Genomic DNA, 26144 nt, shown 5'->3' on the forward strand with positions numbered 1-26144 from the left:
GTAGCCTCTAAAACTCTTTTAGAGGTAATTAATAAGAAAAAAATTGATGGAAAAAGATAGAATAGGCAAAGAGAGATGAAGTGACCAAATATGAGAGCTGGTGAGTTTGAAGAGAGAAGGAGTGTGTCAGAGGGAAGCTCGTGGCTGTGTAATATTGTTGAATGAGCAGTAACATAAATTTCATTAAAAAAAAGTATGAATGACGCAGTCAAATAATTGAAGAAAAAGAAATATTATTGAGACTATGATTGAAGAAAATTTTTGTTTGGGGTAATTTTCGAGTTGTGATATTGAATAAATAAACTAATTTTGAACACAGTAATAGAAAACCTCGTTGTAGAAGATGATAAAATTTTCACAATTGCAACATTGTCCCTATTAATAGAAAAGCTTTTATTTTGCTTTAAGAATGACTTTGACTTGTAATTCCTATGTTGCCCCTAACTTAGTGGTCATCTTTGTGCCGAAATTAAACAAATTGGTGGCGTCATCGTAAAAGGATGAAATTTAGCTACTAAATTTAAGTTAAGGGACTAAAAGCATCCAACTAAAAGATTGAGGATAAAATTGACTTAAGGAAAAAAGTTGAAAGGACTGAATTAGCCATTTTCCCTACTTCTTTTTCCCCTTTTCTTTTTCTTTTTCCTTTTTGTTTTAATTTTTTTTCCTAATTTTGGGTGACAGTGGTGAAACCGTGAAAGCTCTTTGCTTTTGCAGTGTCCTAAAACCCTACCTGAATTTATTTGGCGCCTCCGGCTCAGTCTTTCCCACCACCATCTACCGCCGAAATCGCTTCCGGCTCAGAGCAGGTTTCTGAAATTATCAGACCAGATTGGGAATATCCGCTCAAAGCAACCAAAGGACCGGGTAGCTTTGACAGTTTGACCACCGTAACCATCTCCTCCCTCGAGTCTGCCTTCCATTCTTCTTCCCTCCCTCTCCAATTTTGATGACCCCCACCCACCCGTGCCTATGATACTGAAAGCCTTCTCGTCTTCTTCGCGCTTTTATTTTTCCTTCTCCTTCTCTTGAATATCTGCCGCCCACTTGCTGCTGTTTAGTGAAGAGTCTTCAAAGAGAGAATTTCGGATTAAAGATTGATTTGTTTATTGCTGTCTTTCTGTGCAATTTCTCGTAAATTGGATAGGGGTAAGTGTTTTTTTTTTGTTTAGTTTGTTTATACCTTAAAAGTCTCTTGAAAGTCATGGTGAAAGCCTCTGTGCATGGATATATGATGAGTCATTACGGGTTGACTCGGTAGACTCGGCTGCTCTTTTGAGTCCCGGAGTTCGTCTCCAGGACATGGCCGACAGGTCGCGGAATGGAAGCTGAAGCTCCGGTGACGACTCGAACTCGGACTCAAGACTCGGCCGAGTTTTTGAACCACGAATTTATGTGGCCTTTTATACACACTTATTTTTGGTAGGACTAATTTGGTTTTGGTCCTTATTTGTTGATAGGACACAAGTATAAAGAATGATATCAGCTATTTCATGGGTTCCGAAAGGTGCCTCAAAGCCAGTACCTGTTGCTGCTGAGCCGCCTTCAAAAGAAGAGATTGAGGAGATTTTGAAGAACGATCTTCTCGACAATCGGTGAGTTCTTTTCTTTCTTTTTTTTTTGGGTGCTAAATACCTTTTTGTTCGTCTCGCTACGGGATTCATTGCTTAAATAAGATTTTCCTTGGTGAGATTGTGGATAGAATAGTTGAAGTGGTAGCCAGTTATGGAAGTTTAGTGGCTATATATAACATTTCCACTGTCTGAGTTGCTAATTCCTTGATTCACCTAATAACAAAACACAACTCTGTTACCTTTTCCTTTTGCTCTAACAATGCCGGTTTCATCTGCATTTTCGTTACTGATACAGCTATACAAGAAAGCTATGGTAAAATGTCAAACCTCATGCATTTGCGTTTAGATCCATACAGTCTATAGTTAGGTAATAGAGAGATTAAAATCACATTTTATAACCAAAATTTTTTTTCAACAGTATAGTTCGGTTGAGCTTTCCGTCCTCTTTGGTGTTTCATTCTTTTGTTTTCAGAGAAGAGGTTGGAGATGATAATGATGATGACGAGGGTATGGATCTTGATCAATCCAAGCAAGACGCTGAAGTTGCGCAAGCACTTGCTGCTGCCGATGCGTTAGGCAAAGGTTCAAAGGGCACACATCCAGAAACTGACAGCATAGCAGATGCCCTGAAGGAATTAGACATGGATAATTATGATGAAGAAGATGATGGTAACTCCATACTGGAGAATTGTCTCAAGTACTGTTTTCTGTTTGTCATCTTTTCATATTTTCCGCATCTCCAAATGAGTTTGATCTACATACATCTTACAATATCACTTTCATTTATCTGCTTCATATATAAGCTACTATAGGCATGGCGATATAACTTTTGGCCTTTATCTGCTGCAAAACTTGCTTATTTGTGGTGGCAAGTGGCAGCCTTATTTGCCATGCATAGAATATGTTATTGATAGACACAGTTCCCATTCAACATTTGTCTTCTTATTTGACCATCACGTGAATCTGTTTTATTTCTTTTAACTAGGGTTTGAGCTGTTTGGTGAGGGACTTCGGACTTTATATTACCCAAGTAATGAGATGGACCCTTATCTGAAAGACAAGGATGTATGTTTTCTTATGATAGTGTTCACTTTTTATTATTTCATTGCTGTTAATGGTAGGTGGCTGTTATATTTCTTATTTGTTTGCTTATATGCTTGTTATAAGGATGAGGATTCTGTAGATCTTGACGATACGACCATTAGTCCAGAGGATTCTGTCATAATTTGTGCACGGAATGAGGATGATGTCAGCCATCTGGAGGCACGTAATAGTTAGTTTGATAAGGCTCCAAAAAAAAATAAAAATAAAGGAAAAGAGTAGGGTGGGAAAGCCTCTGAGTTGAGGTTAATATTTTTTTTTGGCCAGGTATGGATATTGGAGGGCTCAGAAGAAGGTGATTCAAACATGTATGTTCACCATGATATTGTTATTCCTGCATTTCCCCTCTGTTTGGCATGGCTTGATTGCCCTCTCAAGGAAGGAGAAAAAGGTATGATTTTATTAAGTGTAGAATGTGCATATAATTCTTATGGCTTCTTTTCTTTTTCTTTTTTAGGGGGTGGGAATCACAGAAGTGGTGAGGATGTTTATGCTCTTCAGTTCATTCTTTTGGGTCAGAGGTTACTGTGTCTCAATTAAAACTACTCATGGGAAAGATTATGCTACTGGTTCCATGAGGGTTGCAGATTTTGATCATTGTACTTGCTTATTGACTTCTTTAGCTTTTATATCTTAATGTCTGAGACCATGTGAATGCCATGAAATTTCCATCATTTTAAAATAATAAGGGAACATGTAGTTATGAATCTCAGAGCTTGGTCTTATTCTGATTTAAGCTTTTCTATTGCTGTTGTTCTTTGGTCTGATTTTTCCCTGATGCTACTGTTTGTAGTAATTCTTCTATGTTAGTGTTGCTGCTTTGTCTACTTTGTTGGGAGTTTCTGTAATTGTTTCTTTTAAGGATGCATCAGCTTTTTCAGTTTACTTGCTGATTGTCATTAAAATTGGGGTAACATGCTCTGTATTGCATTTGGATATCAAGTTTGCTTGTGTTGAGGATTTAGATCTTGCGTCTCCTATTCTGATCACTTGGGCTTTCTTTGAGTGCTTCTACTGAATGACAACAATCTTTGGTTTGGTAGCACCAGTAAGAGAAACAATGCCTTTAGCTTATTATTTGATGGAATCTTTTTTCTTTCGTTTGGGAGGGGAATTTTTTGGGTTTTTTTTTGGGGGGGGGGGGGGATAATGTGTTATTTTAAATGGAATAATTTGCGGCCACTGAAATCCTACTTGGTCAGTCTTTCATGATGAGATATGAGTTCTTATTTTGGAGGAAGAATATTGAAGTGATCCTTGTTTTTTGCTTGATTTTAATTTATTTTTTATTTTTACATTTAAGTTCTTTCTTTTCTTGAAGTTGGAACAAAGTTGATTTCTCTCTGATCACTACTCTTGTTGATAGGGAACTTCGTAGCTGTGGGCTCAATGGAGCCAGCCATCGAAATATGGGACCTTGATGTTGTATGTGCATTATAGTCTTCAATTTTAAGTTTTTACTCTTATTATGAAGATGTGTTCTGACCCTAGCTTATGGTCAGATGGATGAAGTCCAACCATCTGCAGTATTAGGGGGAGTTGTTGAAAAGAAAAAGAAGAAGGGAAAGAAGGTGAATTTGCGAACTTTTATCTTACCCTTTTGATGACAAGTAACACTCTCTAGCCAAAGTTCTAGTCCTAAAAAGGAAATGGAAAAGGAAAAAAGAGAATGGGAGGCAGGGGAAAGAATTTGATCTAACACTTACAAAATGTTTCTATCCAATTATTGTAGTATTTTTCCTGAAAAATGGTGGAAGTCTCTTTCAACAGCACTCCCCTGATATGTTGATAGTTCTGTAGTATTTATTCTTTACCAGTGATAATCTGACTAAACTGTGTTTATATTCATCTTACCTACTTTGTCTGTTTTTTCTTCTAGAAATCTGTGAAATACAAAGATGATAGTCATACTGATTCAGTACTAGGACTTGCTTGGAACAAGGAATACAGGTCTTAAAGTTCTTTACTAGTTGTACTTGTTTGTAGTTGTTGTGTATCCTTATATTTTAGTGTTGTCTAATCCTACTCCTGCAAATCAATATCCAGGAATGTACTTGCAAGTGCTAGCGCTGACAAGATGGTAAAGATTTGGGATGTTGCAACTGGAAAGTGCAGTGACACCATGGAGCACCACTCAGACAAGGCAAGAACTAAATTCTATTCCAGTAAATTCTTTCTGAAATCTGAGAAAATGATGCATTTAGATTTACCCTGTTTCTCCTTATAACACATTCTGTCTTTTAGTTTCTAGACAAAGGGCAGATTCCTTCTAACTTAGACCAATTTTTTTTCTTGACCATGTGTCTAATTTCTATTAATCTTGATAGTCGTCTGACTTTTTTTTCTTTTAAATTCTTATCCATGTAATTGTATACGGTTAGGAACTTTTATTTTTCTGAAATGTCATGTGTCATCAGGTTCAAGCAGTTGCATGGAATCATTTTGTGCCACAAGTTCTCCTCAGCGGTTCTTTTGATCATTCAGTAGTCATGGTACACGATTTATCTGTCTGTTATTTGGTCATCTTTTGAAAAGGTTATGAATCTATGATGTCTCTTTACTCCTTGGATATTTGCTAAAAGATCTAAACTCAAATTTATAATGTCCTGTAGAAGGATGCAAGGATATCCTCGCATACTGGTTTTAAATGGTCAGTTGCTGCTGATGTTGAAAGTTTGGCATGGGATCCACATGCTGAGCACTCGTTTGTGGTCTGTGCTTTTCTCAATTCCTGTTTGATTCAATCCAAAGAATTGTCCCCCATATTTGTTAGACTGTCTTATATCTCTGTTTGTCTTTATATTCAGGTCAGTCTTGAGAATGGAATGGTTTCTGGTTTTGATATTCGTGCTTCTAGTTCAAAGCTCTCTTCCGATCCAAAGCCAAGCTTCACCCTTCATGCACATGACAAGGCAGTGTGCTCTATTACGTACAATCGCTTGGTTCCAAATGTACTTATCATTCTTCCCTTGCTGGATTTCCAACTTCCACAATAACATACTGACTTTGCTCTGTCCAAATTTGTAGCTTCTTGCAACTGGTTCCATGGATAAAACGGTAAATTACTCAATACTTCTGCTCATCTTTTGCGTGCATACGATTGTTGACTTTTTATCTTCAGGCTCGAATGGATGCTCAAAATCCTTGTGATGTTTTCTGGCAGGTAAAACTCTGGGATTTGTCCAACAATCAACCTTCGTGTGTGGCCTCGAAAAATCCAAAAGCTGTATGTGGTTTTCTCACTTTAGTTTCTGTTGTATTGTTTGTACCGATGAGAATTTGCTCATCACATCTGGAATTTAGTATACTTAACTTCCTTTGGAATTGTGTCAGGGAGCTGTCTTTTCTGTTTCATTCTCCGATGAATGCCCCTTTCTGCTAGCCATTGGTGGATCTAAGGGAAAATTGGAAGTGAGTGGCAAAGTTCAGTGTTTTGTGCCTATTGTTATTTCCTTTTCTCGTCTTTAAATTAATTGAATGACTATAACATTATTTACTAAATATTTGCAGTTATGGGAGACTCTATCGGATGCTGCAGTTTCTACTAAATATGGAAAATACACCAATCAGAATAGATCAGCCCAGTCGTGACTCGAGGATTGTGGATTTGATATTTCGGGCACAAAAGAGTTGTGGCATATATTTGCTGATTACGGCAGTTCTATTTCATGATCCAATTGGAATACCACTGTAACTATCTCTTCTTGTCTAGGAGGAATGATGAGTGGAATTCATCACGTATGCAGATAGGTAGGGGTGTGCAAAGTCGAAAAATTCCGATTTCGAGACCGATTTCGAATTGAATTCGGAATTTTGGTAATTCGGAATTGAATTCAGTAATTTTGATTTCGACCAAAATATATTTTTTGAAATCGGAATTACCGATTTCGAAGTAGGACTTCGAAATCGGAACTGTGATTTCGATTTTGTTTAATAATATTTATATATATAATATTATATTTTTTAACAATAAAGTACTAATATTGGAATAAAACAAGAATGGATAAGGCTTGCAAAAGTTACTTCAAGCCCAATTGAAGGAAGATAGCTTGGGCAAATCTAGAATCAACTCCACAGTCCTCAGAATTCGGAGATTTTGTTCGAGCCAAAACCAGATGGCTTCTTCCCTGATAGCCTCTCAGACCCTAATCCTCTGAAAACCTACCATTATTTCTCCAAACAACCTCGCTGCTGCAACTATCCTCTGTGGCTTTCCTTCTCCTTGGCAAAACCTAGAAGGCCGGCAATAATTACCGCTTCCTCGTCAACCCTCCTCAATAACTCAGCTGCCAAAATGTCTGGTTACTAGAACTCCGCTCTATCTTTGCTCATTGGTTCAACTAGGACGGTGACTACGATGTTGGCTCTCGCTCTTACGGCCTCCAAGGTTCTCAATTTGGGCCTGCAATTGAAAGGCTTTCATGGCTTGCCGGAGCCTTTAGTCCACTCCGCCACCCTGGCTTTTTTCGCTGCAATTCGGGATGCTTCCACTGGAACTTTGAACACGCCGTTCACCGTGGTTGCAGCTAGGATGGCAAAATGGTTGGATATATACAGTGGGGTTTTGATGGTTAGGGTTTTGTTGAGTTGGTTCCCCAATATATCTTAGGAAAACATGTTTTTGAATTCGGTATCGAATTCAAAATTGAAATTGGCCATTTCGAAATCGAATTCGGTCGGAAAAATTCAAGTCAAAATTTTGAAAACTTTCGATTTATCACTTTCGATTTCGATGCACAGCCCTACAGATATGTAAACTAGAGAGTTATGGGTCTTTCATCTGGTGATTGCTGACACCTAGAAAACCGTAATCGTGTGATGAGGCATTAACAAAGCTTGTCCTGTCGTTGTTCTTAAAGGTGGTATACGGTTGGAGAAATTTTCGAGGCACTATCCTGTCCCCTATGTGTTTTAGGTTTAGAGAAGTTAGCAAATGTTGTACTTCTTGTTTCGGTTTTCCTTGCATGTAGATGATGGATGCAATTTTGTATGGATATGACCATTCAAGTAGAGGGAATGCCACTTGTGGGTGCGCTAAGAACCTTTAATTATCAAATAGCATATAGCATATTTCGAAAGTTAATGCAGAAATTGGCAGCTGAGTAAAGAGGAACACGAAAATGGGTATGAAGGACTGAAGGCATACGGCTGGACAAGATAAGGTGGTTTTGCTTTGTTATTTAATTGTTTGTCAAGCGATATTGATTCAAGCAGTGTAAAATTGTGATCATCCGATATAATTGGCCTGTTTCCTTGTATCACATTTGTTGGGAAAAAGGTACCAGTACAGGCACACAATATCAGAGTTAGTCCAGGATAAATTTCTCTTTCCCCAAATACCAGTTAAAATAGGAATAAACCAAATCACCAAATAATAATACCAATAGTGATAATAAAATGCAAGGGAAAATAAAGGCACAGGACACCAAGATAAAACCACGGGACCTAGTCCAGTAAAAAGATCTCCACTATCACAATAATGAGAATACACAGGTCTATCCGAAATATTCGGATGACAATAATAGCACCAATATCAACCAAGCAAGTCTGCTATAAAATCACCCCCCAAAACTACAACTGTCAAAGAAGTGGGTTTGGAAAGGTGTTACCAAACGAAGAGAAAATCTGAAATCTGAACTGGCAGATAAGTAGAACTTAACGAGAGGATCGCGTGTGTAAAATTTTGTCTCAATCGGGTTTCGAATCACCCTCCAATCAAGACCTTAAAGTTTCTCTCTCTAGCTCTTTCTCTCTCTTCATTTTTCTCTCAAAATGGCTGCTGTCACTTTTTCTCACACAAAGACCGAAGTTTGAATTTTCTCGTGCGGCTGCTCACTTAGTATTTAAGCTTGAGGGTTTCTCAAGCATTTGCATAAGTGGGTTGGCCCACAAATGGGCTGGCCCACACCCAACAATCTCCCTCTCCAGCTCATTTGAGGGGCTCCACCAAACCTGTTTCTTGTATGCAAAACAAGAGTTTCTCCTTAGGCAATGTCTTGGTAAACATGTCAGCACCATTATCACCTGTATGTACTTTCTCAAGTGTCAATAACTTGGAATCCAGTACTTCCCGAATCCAATGATATCTCACATCAATGTGTTTGGATCGAGAGTGAAATGTAGAGTTTGTACACAAATGAATAGCACTCTGACTGTCACAATGAAGACTATACTTCTCTTGTTTCATACCCAACTCTTGAAGGAATTTCTGCAGCCAAAGAGTCTCCTTGCATGCTTCAGTGGTTGCAATATACTCTGCCTCCGTACTAGAAAAGGCGATACACTTCTGTAACTTAATTTACCATAACACTGCTCCCCCTGTAAAAATCATCAAGTACCCAGATGTGGACTTCCTATTATCAAGATCACCTGTCATATCTGCATCAGTGTAGCCATCTTGCATAGTTTTACCATTGCCGAAACATAGACACAATCTAGGAGTTCCTTTGAGATACCTGAGAATCCATTTGACAGCATTCCAATGTTCCTTACCAGGATTAGAGAGATACCGACTGACCACTCCAACTGCATGAGCAATATCTGGCCTGGTGCAAACCATAGCGTACATCAAGCTACCAACGGCTGAAGCATAAGGAACCTTCTTCATGTCTTCTTTATCTTTCTCACTTGTAGGACACTGCTTGATATTCAGTTTAAAGTGGCCTGCAAGTGGAGTTGAGACTTCCTTAGCCTTGCTCATGTTAAACCTGTTGAGTACTTTCTCAATGTATTTTTCTTGAGACAACCAAAACTTCCCATTTTGCCTGTCACGTGAGATTTTCATCCCTAATATCTGTCTAGCCGGATCCAAATCCTTCATTGCAAAGGATTTACTTAACTTCTTTTTCAACCTGTCAATCTTCACAATATCACGACCAACAATCAACATGTCATCAACATATAGTAAGAGACTAACAAAATCACCATCTGAAAAGTTTTTCACATAAACACAGTGATCAGATGTAGTCTTGTGGTACCCATGGTCTGTCATAAAGGAGTCAAACTTCTTATACCATTGTCTCGGTACCTGTTTCAACCCATACAAGCTCTTCTTGAGACGGCATACAAGATTTTTCTTACCACTTTCTTTGAACCCCTCAGGTTGCTCCATGTAGATTTACTCTTCCAAGTCGCCATGCAGGAAGGCTGTCTTCACATCAAGTTGTTCGATCTCCAAATTCAAACTGGCTGTAATACCAAGAACAATTCGAATTGATGACATTTTTACTACAAGAGAGAAGATTTCTTCAAAATTTATACCTTTCTTTTGACTGAATCCCTTCACAACCAATCTTGCTTTATACTTTGGTTGTGAGGTGTGCTTCTGAGTTTTCAACCTGTAAACCTATTTGTTCTTTAGAATTCTCTTACCCTTAGACAGTTTCACTAAGTCATAAGTATGATTCTCATGCAGGGACACCATCTCCTCTTGCATGGCTCGTAATCAGTCTTCTTTATTCTTATGCTCTAGAGCCTCACCGTAGGACTCGGGCTCTCCTCCATCTGTCAACAACACATATTCATGAGAGTTATATTTGCCAGAAAGTCTCTTCTCTCTAGTAGATATTCTAAGCTTTTCTTGTGGTGACGGTGGTGGTGTAGGTAGCGCCTCATGCTCAGGTTCATCAGCAGTAGGATTATCATCATCATTAACATCCTCTCTCTGTTCCGTCTCAGCTCCCCCTTGATTAAAATCAACAGGTACTGGAATTGGATCTGGATCTGAATTTGAGCTAGCAGGAATGTCATCTGAGGATTTTGAGTTATCACCTTTATCAATGTCTTCAATGGTTTGATCTTCAAAGAAGACACCATCTCTGCTTCTGATCACCTTCTTATCAATAGGATCATATAACCTATAACCAAAATCTTCATGTCCATAACCCAAGAAAATGCATTACTTTGATTTTACCTCAAGTTTTGACCTCTCATCTTTGGAAATATGAACAAATGTTCGACAACCAAAAACTCTCAAGTGCTTAAAGGACACATCTTTTCCCGTCCATACCCTCTCTGAAATATCACCATCTAGAGGAACTGATGGAGAAAGATTTATCAAATCAACTGCAGTCCTCATTGCCTCACCTTAAAAGGATTTTGGTAGTTTAGCATTAGAGAGCATACATCTGACCCTTTTAGTGATGGATCTGTTCATCCTCTCTGCTACTCCATTCTTTTGAGGAGTTTTTGGCACAGTCTTCTCCAATCTGATCCCATGGGACTTGCAATAGATTTCAAATGGTCCTCTGTACTTACCACTATTATCAGCACGTACACACTTTAACTGCTTATCAGTTTCTCTTTCAACTTTGCTATGAAAGTCTTTAAACACATCCAAAATCTGATCTTTGGATTTCGAAGCAAAACACCAAACCTTTCTAGCAAAGTCATCAATAAAAGTTACAAAATAAATAGCACCACCAAGAGACTTATCTTTCATATAGCAAACATCAGTGTGTACCAATTCTAACGGATTCAATTTTCGAGATGGAGAAAAATTTTGAAATGCAACTCTGTGTTGTTTCCCATAAATGCAGTCAACACAAGATTTAAGCGCATTACCTCTAACTTCAGGTAGGAGTTGTTGGCGAATAAGTGTCTGAATCCTTTTTTCACCCATGTGCTCAAGTCGCCTATGCCAAAGGTCAATTGATGAATCACGAACTGCATTAACTTCTCCCTTCCCCAACTTGGCTTGCATCAAATAGAGGGTACTCTGCTTCTTTCCTCTAGCTACAACGAGATTTCCTTTGCTGAGCTTCCATTTGCCTCCACCTTGCAAGCTATGGTAACCTTCATCATCAAGTTTTCCTGTAGAAATAAGATTAAGGCGAATATCAGAAACATGTTGAGCATTTCTTAATACCAGCTGGCACCCGGTATTTGTATTCAAATATATGTCTCCCATGCCATCAACTTTGCATGAGACCTCATTTCCCATCCTAACATATCCAAAATCTCCTTTGGTGTAAGTTGAGAAGAAATGCCTGTGAGGAGTAACATGGTAGGATGCACCCGAATCAACTACCCAATCACTGTCATAATGAATAATATTCACTTGACCTTCATCACAAAACACAAACATGTCATTATGGGCTGTCACAATTGCTGTAATGTCCTCATCATCTTTTTCCTTCGCCTTAACCTTTTTCTCAGCCTGATCCCGTTTTAGGATTCTGCACTCCTTCATATAATGCCCATTCTTTTTACAATAATAGCATGCAATATTTTTCGCGACTCAAACTTGCCTCTGGATTTGTCATTCCTGTTGTAGGGTCCTCTACTTTTGCTTCTCCCTTTTCTTTCTTTCTTTTCTGTCACTAGGGCCTGGGACTCATAGACAATTCCTTGTTCCTTTCTCCTGAACTCTTCATTCATCACGGCCTCTTTTGCAATAGCCATGGTCAACACACATTCGAACCTGAATTACTGATGGAGATCACCATGGTTTCCCAACTATCCGGTAGTGAACTGAATAATAATAAAGCCTGCACTTCATCATCCAGATTCAAATATAATATAGTTGCCTGGTTTGTCAATCCCTGAAAATTACTCAAGTGTTCAGTCATATCTTCCCCATCCTTATATCTCATTCGAGTAATCTGTTTCAGACAACTAGTCTTGTTCAAACCTGTCTTTCTTTCATACACACTCTCAAGTTTTTTCCATAATATATCAGCTTTGGTGTCATTAGCAAAATGTTGAAAAATACTTTGACCAATCCATTTTCTAATATTACCAACAGTTTTTTAGTGCATATTAGCCCATTTTTTATCACTCATATCACTTGGTCTACATTTATCCCCTAGAACAGGTTCAAACAAATCTCTACAATACAGGTAGTCTTCCATTCTAGGCTTCCAAATCGAATAATTAGTAGCATTCAATTTTATCATGCAACCACTATCCGAATCATCCATTTTTAACAGGTACAATTGAGCAGCCCAACCTGACTCCTCTGATACCACTTGCTGGGAAAGGGGTACCAGTACAGGCACACAATATCAGAATTAGCCCAAGATAAATTTCTCTTTCCCCAAATACCAGTTAAAATAGGAATAAACCAAATTATCAAGTAATAATACCAATAGTGATAATAAAATGCAAGGAAAAATAAAGACACAGGACACCAAGATTTTTACGTGAAAAACCCAAATTGAAAAAAATCACGGGACCTAGTCCAGTCAAAAAATCTCAACTATCACAATAATGGGAATACACAGGTCTATCCGAAATATTCGGATGACAATAATAGCACCAATATCAACCAAACAAGTCTGCTATAAAATCACCCCCCAAAACTACAACTGTCAAAGAAGTGGGTTTGGAAAGGTGTTACCAAACGAAAAGAAAATCTAAAATCTGAATTAGCAGATGAGTAGAACTTGACGAGAGGATCGCGTGTGTAAAATTTCATCTCAATCGGGTTTCGAATCACCCTCCAATCAAGACCTTAAAGTTTCTCTCTCTCTAGCTCTTTCTCTCTCTTCGTTTTTCTCTCAAAGTGGCAGCTGTCACTTTTTCTCACACAAAGACCGAAGCTTGAATTTTCTCGTGCAGCTGCTCACTTAGGCTGCGTTTGGATTGAGTGTTTTTGCACCTGTTTTTGAAAAACTGTTTTTCACAATCCAAATGCTACAGTAACGTGTATTTCAAAAACAACTTCAAAAACACCATATCCAAACAATATATCAAAAACAACTCCAAATATATTTCAATTATGTATATTTAATTTATATATTTTAATAAGTATATTTCAATTTGTATATTTTAATTATGTATTTTAATATGTATATTTCAATTATATTTTAATATATTTTAATATGTATATTTCAATTATGTATTTTAATATGTATATTTCAATTATGTATATTATATATATATTATATTAATATAAATATATTTATTTCAATTATGTATAATATTATATATATTATATCAATTGAAATAAATATTATATATTTATATAAATACATTTATTTATATATAAATTTATAAATATATTTATTCAATTTTGTTTTATAATATATATTAATATATGTTAATATGTATATTTCAATTATGTATATTATACATAAATTATATTAATAATAATATATATTATATATATTATACATTTCTAATATTATATATTTATACATACATATTATAAATATTTTATTTTATTTATAATATATTTTTATATATTTATAATATATTTACATAAATATTATATGTTATATAAATTATATATAATATAACGTATAATATATTATACATTTATATAAATGTACATTTATACATAATATATAAATATTTATGTATATTTATAATATACATTTATATTATGTATAATATATAATATAATATATTTATACATTTATATTAATATACATAATATTAATTTTACATTTATACATAATATTAATACATGTATACATTTATATTAATTATATTAATACATTTCTACATAATATTAATATATATTTATAATTTATTAATTTATACATTTATATAATATTCATTTATAATTTATATATTTTTAATAATATACACTTATACATTTAAATATACATTTATATTATGTATTATATATATTAATACATTTATACATTTATATTAATATACATAATACTCCCTCTGTCCCGTTTTGTTAGTCTTGGTTTTTTTTTCACACAGATTAAGAAAGTGTAATTAATTTGGTTGGAAACATAAATTTAGATTAATAATTTCCTAAAATACCCTTATGCTAATCACGAAGAGTGCCAATTAATATCAGTTACAGCTAATGGGTTAGTATTGGAAAAATTCAATGTATTCAATGTAGTGGGTTAGTATTTAATAACAATGTATTAATAACAAGATATTTAATAAGGGCATTTTAGACAATTTGAAAGATTACTACATTTCTTAATGGGAAAGTGGACTATAATTTGGGACGGACGAAAAAGGAAAACAAGACTAACAAAGTGGGACGGAGGGAGTATTAATTTTACATTTATACATAATATCAATACATATGTACATTTATATTAATTATATAAATACATTTCTACATAATATTAATATATATTTATAATATATTAATTTATACATTTATAATATTCATTTATAATTTATACATTTATAATAATATACACTTATAATTTATAATATATTTATAATATTCATTTATAATTTATACATTTATAATAATATACACTTATACATTTATAAATATATTTATATTATGTATTATATATAATATAATACATTTATATATTTTTATATGAATATATAAATATATTTATTGATAAATATCTATAAAGGTATTATAAATGCATATAAATATAAAATTTATAATTTATAATTTGTACATTTATATAATATTCATTTATAATTTATTCATTTATAATAATATACATCTATACATTTGTAAATATAAATGGATCATAAATGCATAAATCTATATTTATTTAAAAATATAAAAATTATAATATTCTAAAAATACTCAAAAATGTGTTTCAAAAATACCTCTAAAAATAATCCAAAAAAATCTACAGTAAAAGTTTTTCATATAGTTTTTGAAAAACAACCCCAAAAACAACTAATCCAAACGGACTTGTTTTTCAGATTCAAAATGCTACAGTGGTGTTTTTGAAAAACAAACCCAAAAACAGCTAATCCAAACGGAGCCTTAGTATTTAAGCTTGAGGGTTTCTCAAGCATTTGCATAAGTGGGTTGGCCCACAAATGAGCTGGCCCACACCCAACAACATTTCATTGAAAATGTCGAGTGTCCGGAGATTATCATTTTTTACACAATATCTGTGTCCCCTTTTTGGCAATTTGAGAAATAAAATTCACAACCATATGAGGGCTAGGATGATTTGCACAACCCATTTTGGTGTTTTCTTGGTGAAGAATCCGGGGAAGATATCAGTGTTCAGAGTAGCGGTAAAAGTATATGGATATACAACCCTTGTTTTCTAGCTGGAAAGTTTCCAAGCACTGTTGTTGCTGTCAATGAAACCTTTGACAATCTTTGCATTCGGAGGAGATCAAACCTTTTCAACAACTCTGAAGTTTCCTTACACTTTATTGCGACCATGTATTGAGGTCACAGCTTGTGTACAAAATTTATGAATTTAATTAAAACATACTCAGATATGGCAAGATGGTAAAAGGTTGGTTCAAGTAATGAAAACTGGCCTGCCTTGGACAATTTGATGGATTTTGACCCTTGTAGGTGGGCATTGTGGAAAACAATTTTTTCCTTATTAAGCCTCTTTAAACCTGAGGTTTTTAGAAACTAATAAATCCTTTTGGTACTATAGCGATACTTATTATAAGTTTCTGCAGGTGTAGCTTGTGTAAAGAGGAGTAAAACCGGGGAAACTCCTTTTCTGTCTGGATGTATGCAGGTGTCTTTGTTGTTTGTGGACGTTTTGCTGCAGGAAATTTGCCAATTTGATTCTTAAATTTTTTTTTTTACTAAAATCAATTTCGTCCTTAATGATTTTTTTGTCCTATTTTGTCCTCAAATTATACTTTTCATTCCTATATACAATGGTGCCATCATATTTTATCTTTTTTTTTCATGATTAATCAAGGGTATTTTGGTTAAGAAAAGGTTAGATTCTGCCATATGAAATATACAAGTCAACTCCTGTATAAAAATGAAGAAAAGTAAAATCAACTGCATTGACAGAAATTCCTAGAAACTTGGTTTACTCAACCAGCATTAACATTTTCTTAACTGCATACCAAATGTAACAAAACAAATTGGAAATTTAGATATTTGTAAATCCTCAACTGAAAAACTAATCCGAAACCAGACTATATCATTGGTCGATATGTGCGAACAAGATCTAGAAGGGTCAAGCAGTGGGGATTGGGAAATCACTACTTGATAAGTAAGAAAACTCCACAATTAAAGTATAGATTAATCTTTCCTACATTAACAACGTGTACACTCTCTATATTAGATAAATGACAACTATACAAAATTTAAATTTTGTTCTGATGGCGATATATGCAAGACAAGGTCTTGAGAACCAAGGACTAGTAAGTGGAAAATGACTAGTTGATAACAAAGAAAACTTCACAAATTATTCTAATAGCTGTATGAGCAAACAGGACTTTCGAAGTAAAGGAAAAATAAAAAGACCTTTTATCTATGTTAAATTAACATGATTTCCTAAAAGAAAAAAAAACCTGATTTCCTGTGAGTAAGCCTCCTTTGCTTCAATAGCATATTCAGAAATCATGGCATCAAACTTTTGCACCGTCGCATATTCATCATTTACTTTTTTAACTGTTTTCCAAGAAGAACAAATAGGGGAAAAAATAAAGAGCAAAGAAAAAGAATTGAATAATATTATAACAAATGGTCCAATTCTTAAGTGACAATAATGTTCTTAAAGTAAAAATATGTGTGTCTTTAGAGAGGTATGGCATGATCTCCAAGTTGGGTGAAGTGAGGGCTTTGATGAGCCACTTGAAGCATCTCATAATCATCAGAATATGAATCACGGTAAGTTTCCAAGTTGGCATATGAATTTTTCACAGCAGACCTGCATAACACTTTTCTCCACTCTTCTAGATGTGGAAATTCCATGTAATCTGCATACCGATCACAATACTGCAAAGAAAAATTCATATATGAATTCATGTATTCCAAAAGTTAGTGCCTTAAATGAAAAAAATCAAAAGTGTTTCAAGAAAGTTAGTGCCTTAAATCTTGAAATTGCAAATGAACTCTGAGTTCGGGCCATAAAAACCTAGTGCTTGGCATGTTAGGTACTAGACGGAAAGATGTTAATAACTGGAAGGGAAAGGGAACACAAGGGAGAGAAGTGCAACTGGTATGCAATGAAAGTTTTGGACAAAAGTGCCAAGGACTAAGGAAAATTCTAGAACTCATACTTGTTTTTTTTTTTTTTTTTGGGGGGGGGGGGGGGGGGGGGGGGGAGGGGGGGATCTTCATTGATTTGCTGGTTTTTTTTAATTTAAGCAATTTCAACTTTAGAGATTTTGAGTTAAAAGTATTCGTGTGGATCACTGTCAGAAACCGAATGTTTGAACGGGTTCAAGTGGTCTTCTTAATTAGATAATTAGCGTTTAACATTGGGATTCAATTCTGGTAGTCTCTGTTAGATTTGATTCCATGTGTATAGACTACCATAACTTGATGTATGTAGCGATTACTTTGATGTAAAGCTTTCTTTTCATATCAATGAAAAGGATTATTTTGCTGCTAAAGAGAAAGACAATAGTGTTTTCCTTTTCAATTTTGGTCATTGTACTCTATGAATATATAAATTGTCTACAATAAGACCCTTTTCCCCAAGAAGAGAAGACCTTCAATCACTGTCTAAAAGCTATGGTCCAATAAATAATGCAATAAAAAAGGAGAAAAACATAAGGGATAAATTTCACCGAATTGGTGTTCACTTTTAAGGTCAAATTTGCTATGATTTCTGTTAATCATTTCATAGTGCAAATTAAATTTTAGCCATCAGTACCTGTGCAAGATATTTACACAACATATATATATATATATATATATATATATTCATATAACCCAAGATTTTGCCCTTTCCGCATCAAATGTTTACTCACAGAAACAATAAGGATTGCATACAAAAATTAGTCAAATTACCTCAAACTCGCCTATTTCATGAGTATAGTGCTTGGGAATACCAGCAACATCCCTTGAATTGTAGAAGTCTTTAATGGATTTCGTCATCTCTTCCTGTGATGGCAATTTTCTTTTCCCTGAAAGAAGTTGAGCTACCCATTTTGCTTGTGACTCAAAGAAGGGGAACCCTATGATCTAATATAAAAAGTTGAGCCCAAAAATTAATAATAAATTTCTAAAACAATGAAAAATGAGATGATGATTATATATCTGTAGGACATGGTAATTCAAATTACGCATGTTTACAGATGCAATCGAGAATGTTTGAGCAATTGTTAACATATATGAAGCCGACCACAAATGCTTTACTAGTCTACTCACTAATTCCAATTACTTTTGTCATATTCAGTTATTGTACTTAAGAATTTGAACCTCGAAACGTTCACTTCAAAGATTGATTATTCACCTAAGAAATTGGATTATACCACATGTGCAAGAATTACAGTTTAAATTTAAATTAGAATTATGTGGCATGTATCTATTCGTTAGTGCATACATTGGTGGCATATGCAAGATCAACCTTCAAAAGTCATTGCAAAAAAAAAAAAGGTCTATAATATATTCGTCATATTGAAGTTTCAATGATGTTAATTAAGTAAATGAATCAGCCAATGAAAACTTTGCCTTATAGGCTAAAGTTGAGTCCCCAAAAATTAAAAATCTTAAGTTCAAATCCTCCTTTCTCCCTCCCCCCTCCCTCCCGCTTCCTAAATTCTACCCCATCACATGCTAAAAAAAATAGAAAAGAAAATGCAATATTAGGATAATTTAACTTGACCTTCCTAAATATTCTCTATGGCCTCACAAATATGTTTTCACTCTAAGTTGATCAGAGTTAAAAAAAAAAAAAAAAAAGAGATTCGGCAATAACTTGTTATGCCTGAGTTCTCCACGTCAAAATTTTGCTAAATCATTGTTAAAATTGATAATTTTAACGCATATATGTCTCCAAGTTGTGAAAAGCACTAAGGAATAAAATCAAGTCAATGTCAATACAAAATTGATACTTTTTTTTTAATCACTAACTGGAATTTACACTATGCAAGATCAAGAATTACTACAAGAGAATAATCCTATGTCTATTTAAAAGTAGTCCTAGAAATTTTTACCTTTCTTGGTATACCAACAAATGAGAGAGAGGGAGCCAGCTTGGGAGGAAATGTGTGCTCATAAAGAGGTCCAACTCTATTATCATCCACCGATACTATTCCTTTAGTGTCAAGAAACGGGAATGAGTACGAGTACCTGCTCCAACACATTAGTTAATTAGTTTCATCTCTCATGATTTAATTGTATTAATTATTACCCATTATTCAAATATTTAGATGGTGCCATGAAATAAATAGCTTTCATCTTGAAGAGAATACTACGCTAAGTCCAATGATTGAAAAAGAATCCGATTTTTGTTTATGTGAGATTTTGGAGATGCCACAAATCACAATCAGTGGTTTCTTCATATTTGCACCTTTTTAGGTAGGGATGGAATCAGAAAATTTAATTTGAGGGGACGAAATACATGTACATATAAACTTTCACATCAACATAAAATTTCTTAAAAATTTTGGGGGGAGGGACAGATGGTATAAAATACATAAAAGCTTTTTAAATTTTCTAAAATTTTAAGGGGAGAAAACATAAATATCTAGAACTTAAGGGACGGGGAGGGGCCGTCCTTGTTTTTAGGAGTCAGTCTTCTTGATGTAAAAATTACGTAATGTGGTTTTTTTTTTTTTTTTTTTAACTTGTGGAAAATCAGTGTAAAAAATCAAAATGATACCACATGCAAGAAAATGTTGGCTTCATTTGTTTTCTAGTTGGGAAAGGAATCCCTTCAATTGTTCTGACAATTATACCATACAATTAATGGTCTAGATAGCACAAATCTAAAAGAAAGGTCCTTATTGCGAATTCTTCAAGGGAAACAATTTTCAATTATAATTTACTACTATTATTTTGCATGCTAAAATGAAGTGATTATGGATAATTACAGTGGACCCTAAATTGTCATAATTCCGGACAAACTACGGTTGAAGTCTGCCATATGAAACAGAACTTTACTTGTTATAAGGACTTTGTAAAAAAAATTAAACATTTGAGGGGAAAATTTTTTAATTTAGACATTAGAAGGGGGACTATTTTAATTCACACTTTTCTGTATAAATAATTGTTGGACATCCTGGACGAGCACGTGAATCACGAGAGAGGTCTTTTAAGCATGTGTCGGTGGTGACCATGTCAATTGAAGTAAATCTTACAACAGTTAAAAAAAAAACGGTAGTAATAAGATAGCAAAAATATGACTAGTTCATAAAAGAGATAATTCCATGCAATTATTCTCATGGCTCTGTTGATAATCTAATCGTAAAACTCGTCAATTGAGTTGCTAAAATTAATTTAATGAAGCGTAATCTTTACCCTGTGCAGTATATAATACTGTCAGCAAAAATCAAAGATCCATCTACGAATGTAACTCGTCCGTCTTCTTGTAGGGACTCTATCTGCATTAAACATAATTTTTTATTAGACTAATTGAGATACGTTGGGGTCCCAAGTACGATTGACTTTAAGTGTGGTTAGTATAATTGCTATACTTCTTTCATAATTCAGTGTATATTCACGTAACTTTATTATATTTCGTGACGTATAACAAAAGTTATACAAGTATATACCAAATCATGAAAAGAGTATAATAACCGTACCAATTACAGCTAAGGTCAACTGTACTTAATCTCATTCCCAATTGAGATTGAGCGCCAATTGGATGGTTAATTTTGAGAGTTTATTTAAAAGAAACATTATTGTAAAACTTTTTTAACTAAAGACATACAAGATATAAATAATTTACTAACCTGTGGATGAAGATAAAAGTTACAGTGTTTGGATATAATTTTTGCTAAGCCCTCAGCAATTTCCAAATCTTTGACGCTCAAATGGACATCCTTGGCCACAGGTACAAGTTCGATCGATATATCTTGCCCACTATATGAATTTCCAACTACAACAACCACCTACTAAATATAATGAAACTACGTTATACATATTGATAACCATAAAAGAATACAAGTTCGTACACGCAAAATATTTACACATTATAATGAAACTAGACTTTTTCTTTCCTTCTCTTTTTCATCAAATCATTTAATTCAACTATCTAAATTTTCCTATCTATAGATATTAACCACTTCTAAGTGCAAAAGTTGGTAGACATTGTGATTGGCAAAGTTTCACAGCTTGCCAAGGAACTTTTTAGTTTCATGAAGTAGATAAAATCAGCTTTTGTGCATTGCTTTTGCTTGCATATTAACCAAATCTAGAGGAAAACTCCCAATTCACCGTTAGTAAAAATAATGCCGAAATTAAGTAAAAGGATATAGATCTTTTTGTTAGATAAAAGGATATATCTCACTTAATTAACTTAATTTCCTATACTTTTTTGGACTTTTTTTTTTTCTATCCACACAAATTAAACGCACTTACATCATTTCATATTGCAAACAATTCTCATTACACATTGGTTCTTTATTTCTATTTTAGATCATATTATGGTAACATAAATTCATAGTGGTTGAGTTGACGATAATGAATCATGCTAATTACTCTATCAGTTCACTCCAATGGACTACACACTCAAGATCTCGTGTGGTGATGTTCTCCAAGATCATTTTGCAAGGCTCACAACAAAAATTTCACACATTTCCATAAAAAATGATTGAAAAATATGTTTAATCAATTTTTTACACTTAAAATTTAGGTATACATTTTAATTCGATCGTATGTGATTTTTTTAATTATTTCTTTTATATTTTTTCAATTATAATGTAATTAAGCATTCAAGAATATTTCTGACCCTATATACCCTCTAATCCTCAAAATCCAAAAAAAAAAAAAAAAAAAAAAAAACAAAATGGGAATAAGTGATCTAACATAACCTTCTTGCATTACCTCGTTGCGAAATGGTTCTGGAACCCTATAGACATGACTATGTATCTGCTTCCTTTTCCATGCTTCCATACCTTAACCATTGTAAGCACATAATGAATAGTTATGTACAGAAGCTAACTACCATTCAGTTTGTGTCTATTAGAGAATGTGTAGCTAAATTTATCACTATGCTATGACATTTTTCTTTCTATTAGTTTTTTATTTGTTTTATTTTGTAGATTCTGCTTTGTCAGTTTTTCTTCTGGTCACAACACAGAAGTACCTTTGATGGTAGGCAGTCGAGGCTGAGAATAATGGCCGGTGGCAACAACCACCGCATCAAAGAGTTCTTCCACCACCACCTTCTGATCATCATCATCATAACCAGCCTTCTTCTTCTCAATGCTTTTCACTGTCCATTTCAAGCCATCATCATTGCATTCTTCATGATTTAACATTCCAACATAGTCGACCCTAGTGTTGAATCTAATCATATCTTTTAGTCCAAACCACTCGCAAAAATCTCTCAAGTACATGAGAACTTCTTTATGTCCAGGAAATCTCCTACTGTCTCTCCCTTCCCGTACTCTGAATGGAAAATCCATAAAACCCATTGTTTCCCTAGGAGAAATAACCCGCAAAGATGCATAAATGCTACTATGAACTTTTAGGATAGGACACTTTCCTAAAGGATCCTGATCTTCAACATTTGGATGGTAAAGCCATTGCCCTCCAATATCATGATTTTGGTCAAGAACTACCACACCATGCCCTTCTTTTCTAAGCTCCCTAGCAGCCACTAAGCCTGATGGACCTGCACCAATAACACACACATTTTTAGAAGTACGTCCCTCCGAAATCATTTCTTTTACTGCTTCTTGTATCTTGCACAAAGTTTTTGGTGCTTTGATGCAAGGGTTGAAGGGGGTTATATGGTTGATTGAGTCGTAGACACAAATGAAAGACTATATAATGTAGCGTAAATTATATGTAATTCTCCCGTAGATTTATATATTGTTATATGAGATCCTCTGAGGTTTTAAAATAGTTTTATAACCCCTCTACAGTTTTATGTACAACGGAATGGATGAAAGGCACCACCAATCACGATGATTGAACCAAACGCACTCTAAAAATATATAAAATAAAATTATAATATTCACTTAATTCTTCTATTATTTGCATGAATATCCACTTTACTATTTATCGTACATTCCATTTATTTAAGTAATCTTTCTATAATTTTACATAAAATGATCATGTCTTTGTTTGATACTACTTAAGATATTTCAACTAACAATAATATTATAGGCCTGTTTGGTAAGTTCCCTATAGTGCTTGAGTGCTGTTGATTGTAATACTCGGGCGGTTGGGCCGGCAAGTTAGCTGTTTGCTGATACCTACAGGTACGACAAAACATGGGTGGTGTACGACCACTTTCAATAATGCCAGAACAATAATATCTGGGAAGCTGATTCTTTTGGATGCCCTTACCATAGAAGCATGAATGTATTGATTAATGGGAAAAATTTACTTTTCATCTATAAATTTTGAGTTAGGGACACATTTCATCCCCAAACTTTTAGACTCATCACATTTAGTATATGAATTAATTATTTTTTATCAAATTTAATCCAAAAATGGTAAATTGCTTACTTTGGATAGAGAAAGTCACGTGTTTGGCACTTGACCATTAAGTAAAATCAATTTCTCAGTTAAAATTAACGGCCACGTCAGTCTTTTCTATCCAAATTAAATATTTTATCCTTTTTGGATGAAATGTAACCGAAAATAATTAATTTATATACTAAATATGGTGCGTCTAAATGTTTGGGGACGAAATGTGTCCCTAGTTCAAAGTTCAAGGACGAAAAGTGGATTTTTCCCATTGATTAATAGACAATCCTTGGGTAAATATGTTCCGACAATACAACTAGGGGTGGCAATTTTCGACACGACCTGAAAACACGACACGAACCTAACACGAAATTAATGGGTTTGGGTTGAGGTTTCGAGAATTCGGGTCAGAATCGGGTTGGACCCGATGAACCCGAAAAGAAAACAGGTCGATTTCGGGTCAACCCGTGGTGACCTGATATGACCCGATATGACCCGTTTACGAATTAAAAATAATTTTATCTAACTAAACTAAGTTATTCTTTTTTTCAAAGGCATTAATTACTTAATCCTAAATGAATTTATTTAATTTGTGTGAAGTTGAAATTATTATATTTGGACAAATAATATATTATATTATTTTTTACTTTTATACTGTTTTAATTTATTTTATATTTTGTTTGGGATAAAACACTTTTACGATGTTTAATTTATTTTAGATTTGGTTTGGAATTATTTATTTAAATTTTTATTACTTAATTTTGTAATTAGTTTTGTGAGAAATTGATTTTATTAGAAATTACAGTGATAAATTAATAAATTAAAATTAAGTTTCGGGTCATTTCGGGTCGACCCGCCAACTCGTCAACCTGAAATTTTCGGGTTCAGGTCAGCATACCTGACCCGTCATGGGTTGGCGGGTCGGGTTCGGGTCAACAGATTTTCTGACGGGTTGACCTGAACCCGACCCGCCAACCTGATTTGGACCCGAATTGCCACCCCTAAATACAACCCTTTCTAGGCCTTGTTTCCCAAAATACGTCCCTTCTATATCATGTTTTTTTGGCACAATGTTATAGATTCAGTCTTAAAAGGTTGATACAGATATGACAAATGCTGTTGGAGCATATAAAGGCGTTTTTATCTTTGCATAGCAATTTCAAATAGCAAGGCGATGAGATGATCTAAATTATTTGTTGCATTCAAAATATGTCAAGTCAGTACAACAATCGTAACTCAAATTTGTTAGGAATATGAGCTTTTAGAAATAGATTTAGTGAATAGAGTACGTAATTTTTTTAATTTTGAATGATCTTACTCGAGCTTCATCCTTTCTCACCTTTCCTGTTTTATATATTTGCAATTTCAAATACTGTGGTTATAAGGTTAATAAGGCTATCACAATATTACAAATCACACAATGCTGAGCACAAGGTTATAATTAAAATGAAAATGGAGAAAACTTGTTAATCCTGTAGTTCCTTTTCAAGTGAGAGATTTCATTCAAAAGGGGACAAGAATATGGTTAAGGTAAAAGCCAGCCACTTTTGCAGAAACTTAAAAACTATACAAGCTAGGAGATAAATTTAACACATTGGAACGTGCATGGGCAGGCTATATTATACACGTAAAATATGTGTGCAAGAAGAAGAATAAAATCAGGTTGTTTTAATTAAACAACAAAAGCAAGACTCAGTGCTTCTTTCTTCTCAACTAACTACATTAACAAAGTACTCTACAAACTTATTGAAGAAACAAATAACACAAGATTTTTCCAAATGCAATAATTAACACCAGATAATAAATTAAGAAAACCACAAAAAGCTTGTCCTGAACAAAACTTGATACAAAGAATTGTATTGGTTTAATATGCTAACATCTTCGACCTTCAAATTCACAAAGAATGTCAACTCTGACAAATTCTCGTAAAAATCCAATAAGTTGAGCGTGGTTTTACAGGAATTATAGGGTTTATTTTAGTGTCATAGATCATTAAAACTTGGCAAAAGCATGTTTGGCCATTTTGTTATCTCTCTAATTGTGTTGTTTACAAAGCACTTATCTGAGTAATTTCCTGCTAATCTAGTGAACAAGTTTAATATTATCTCTAAAAGGCACTTATATATATTTTCAAGGCTCAAATACCAAAAAAAAAAAAAAAAAAATCAAAGTTTGGAGTGGACCCTGCCGAAAAAAATTAAAAACTAAAAAAGTTTAGAATGGAATTCTCTAGTTCTTTGCCAATTTGCCTACAGAAAATATCAAGTGAT

The 26144-nt window shown here is 34.2% G+C and overlaps 2 protein-coding genes and 1 pseudogene across 2 annotated transcripts; 2 read left to right on the forward strand and 1 right to left on the reverse strand.

Annotated features, from left to right (window-relative positions):
* The first annotated feature begins 678 nt into the window (after positions 1-678).
* On the forward strand, positions 679-6575 carry LOC113768803 (uncharacterized WD repeat-containing protein C17D11.16). Its single transcript, XM_027313299.1, has 17 exons — positions 679-1149; positions 1461-1595; positions 2047-2243; positions 2560-2639; positions 2742-2837; positions 2943-3066; positions 4042-4100; positions 4178-4246; positions 4555-4625; positions 4722-4818; positions 5093-5167; positions 5288-5386; positions 5483-5626; positions 5703-5732; positions 5839-5901; positions 6009-6086; positions 6186-6575. The coding sequence occupies exons 2-17, from the start codon at positions 1477-1479 to the stop codon at positions 6264-6266; spliced, it is 1482 nt and encodes a 493-aa protein (XP_027169100.1). The 5' UTR covers positions 679-1149; positions 1461-1476; the 3' UTR covers positions 6267-6575.
* Positions 6576-6790: 215 nt separating this feature from the next.
* Positions 6791-7284, forward strand: LOC113769314 (annotated as a pseudogene).
* Positions 7285-17076: 9792 nt separating this feature from the next.
* On the reverse strand, positions 17077-23120 carry LOC113769315 (flavin-containing monooxygenase FMO GS-OX-like 8). The gene is made up of 7 exons (XM_027313774.1): positions 22541-23120; positions 22279-22349; positions 21186-21344; positions 20752-20834; positions 19446-19581; positions 18298-18471; positions 17077-17277 (listed from the first exon to the last, which is right to left on the reverse strand). Exons 1-7 carry the CDS (start codon positions 23118-23120, stop codon positions 17077-17079), a joined length of 1404 nt encoding a protein of 467 aa, XP_027169575.1.
* Between the last annotated feature and the right edge of the window lie 3024 nt (positions 23121-26144).

Source organism: Coffea eugenioides, chromosome 4, assembly GCF_003713205.1.
Source record: "Coffea eugenioides isolate CCC68of chromosome 4, Ceug_1.0, whole genome shotgun sequence".
Taxonomy (NCBI): domain Eukaryota; kingdom Viridiplantae; phylum Streptophyta; class Magnoliopsida; order Gentianales; family Rubiaceae; genus Coffea; species Coffea eugenioides.

What these genes read in the sequence shown, in the direction of transcription:
- LOC113768803 (XM_027313299.1), top strand. Translation starts at nt 1,477, where the DNA reads ATGATATCAGCTATTTCATGGGTTCCGAAAGGTGCCTCAAAGCCAGTA. An exon ending in GCTTGGAACAAGGAATACAG is followed by an intron (nt 4,626 to 4,721) that starts GTCTTAAAGTTC and finishes ATCAATATCCAG; the next exon opens with GAATGTACTTGCAAGTGCTA. An exon ending in CCTCGAAAAATCCAAAAGCT is followed by an intron (nt 5,902 to 6,008) that starts GTATGTGGTTTT and finishes GAATTGTGTCAG; the next exon opens with GGAGCTGTCTTTTCTGTTTC.
- LOC113769315 (XM_027313774.1), bottom strand. Translation starts at nt 23,120, where the DNA reads ATGATTTCGGAGGGACGTACTTCTAAAAATGTGTGTGTTATTGGTGCA. An exon ending in TCGACTGCCTACCATCAAAG is followed by an intron (nt 22,350 to 22,540) that starts GTACTTCTGTGT and finishes ACAATGGTTAAG; the next exon opens with GTATGGAAGCATGGAAAAGG. An exon ending in CAGAACCATTTCGCAACGAG is followed by an intron (nt 21,345 to 22,278) that starts GTAATGCAAGAA and finishes TATATTTAGTAG; the next exon opens with GTGGTTGTTGTAGTTGGAAA.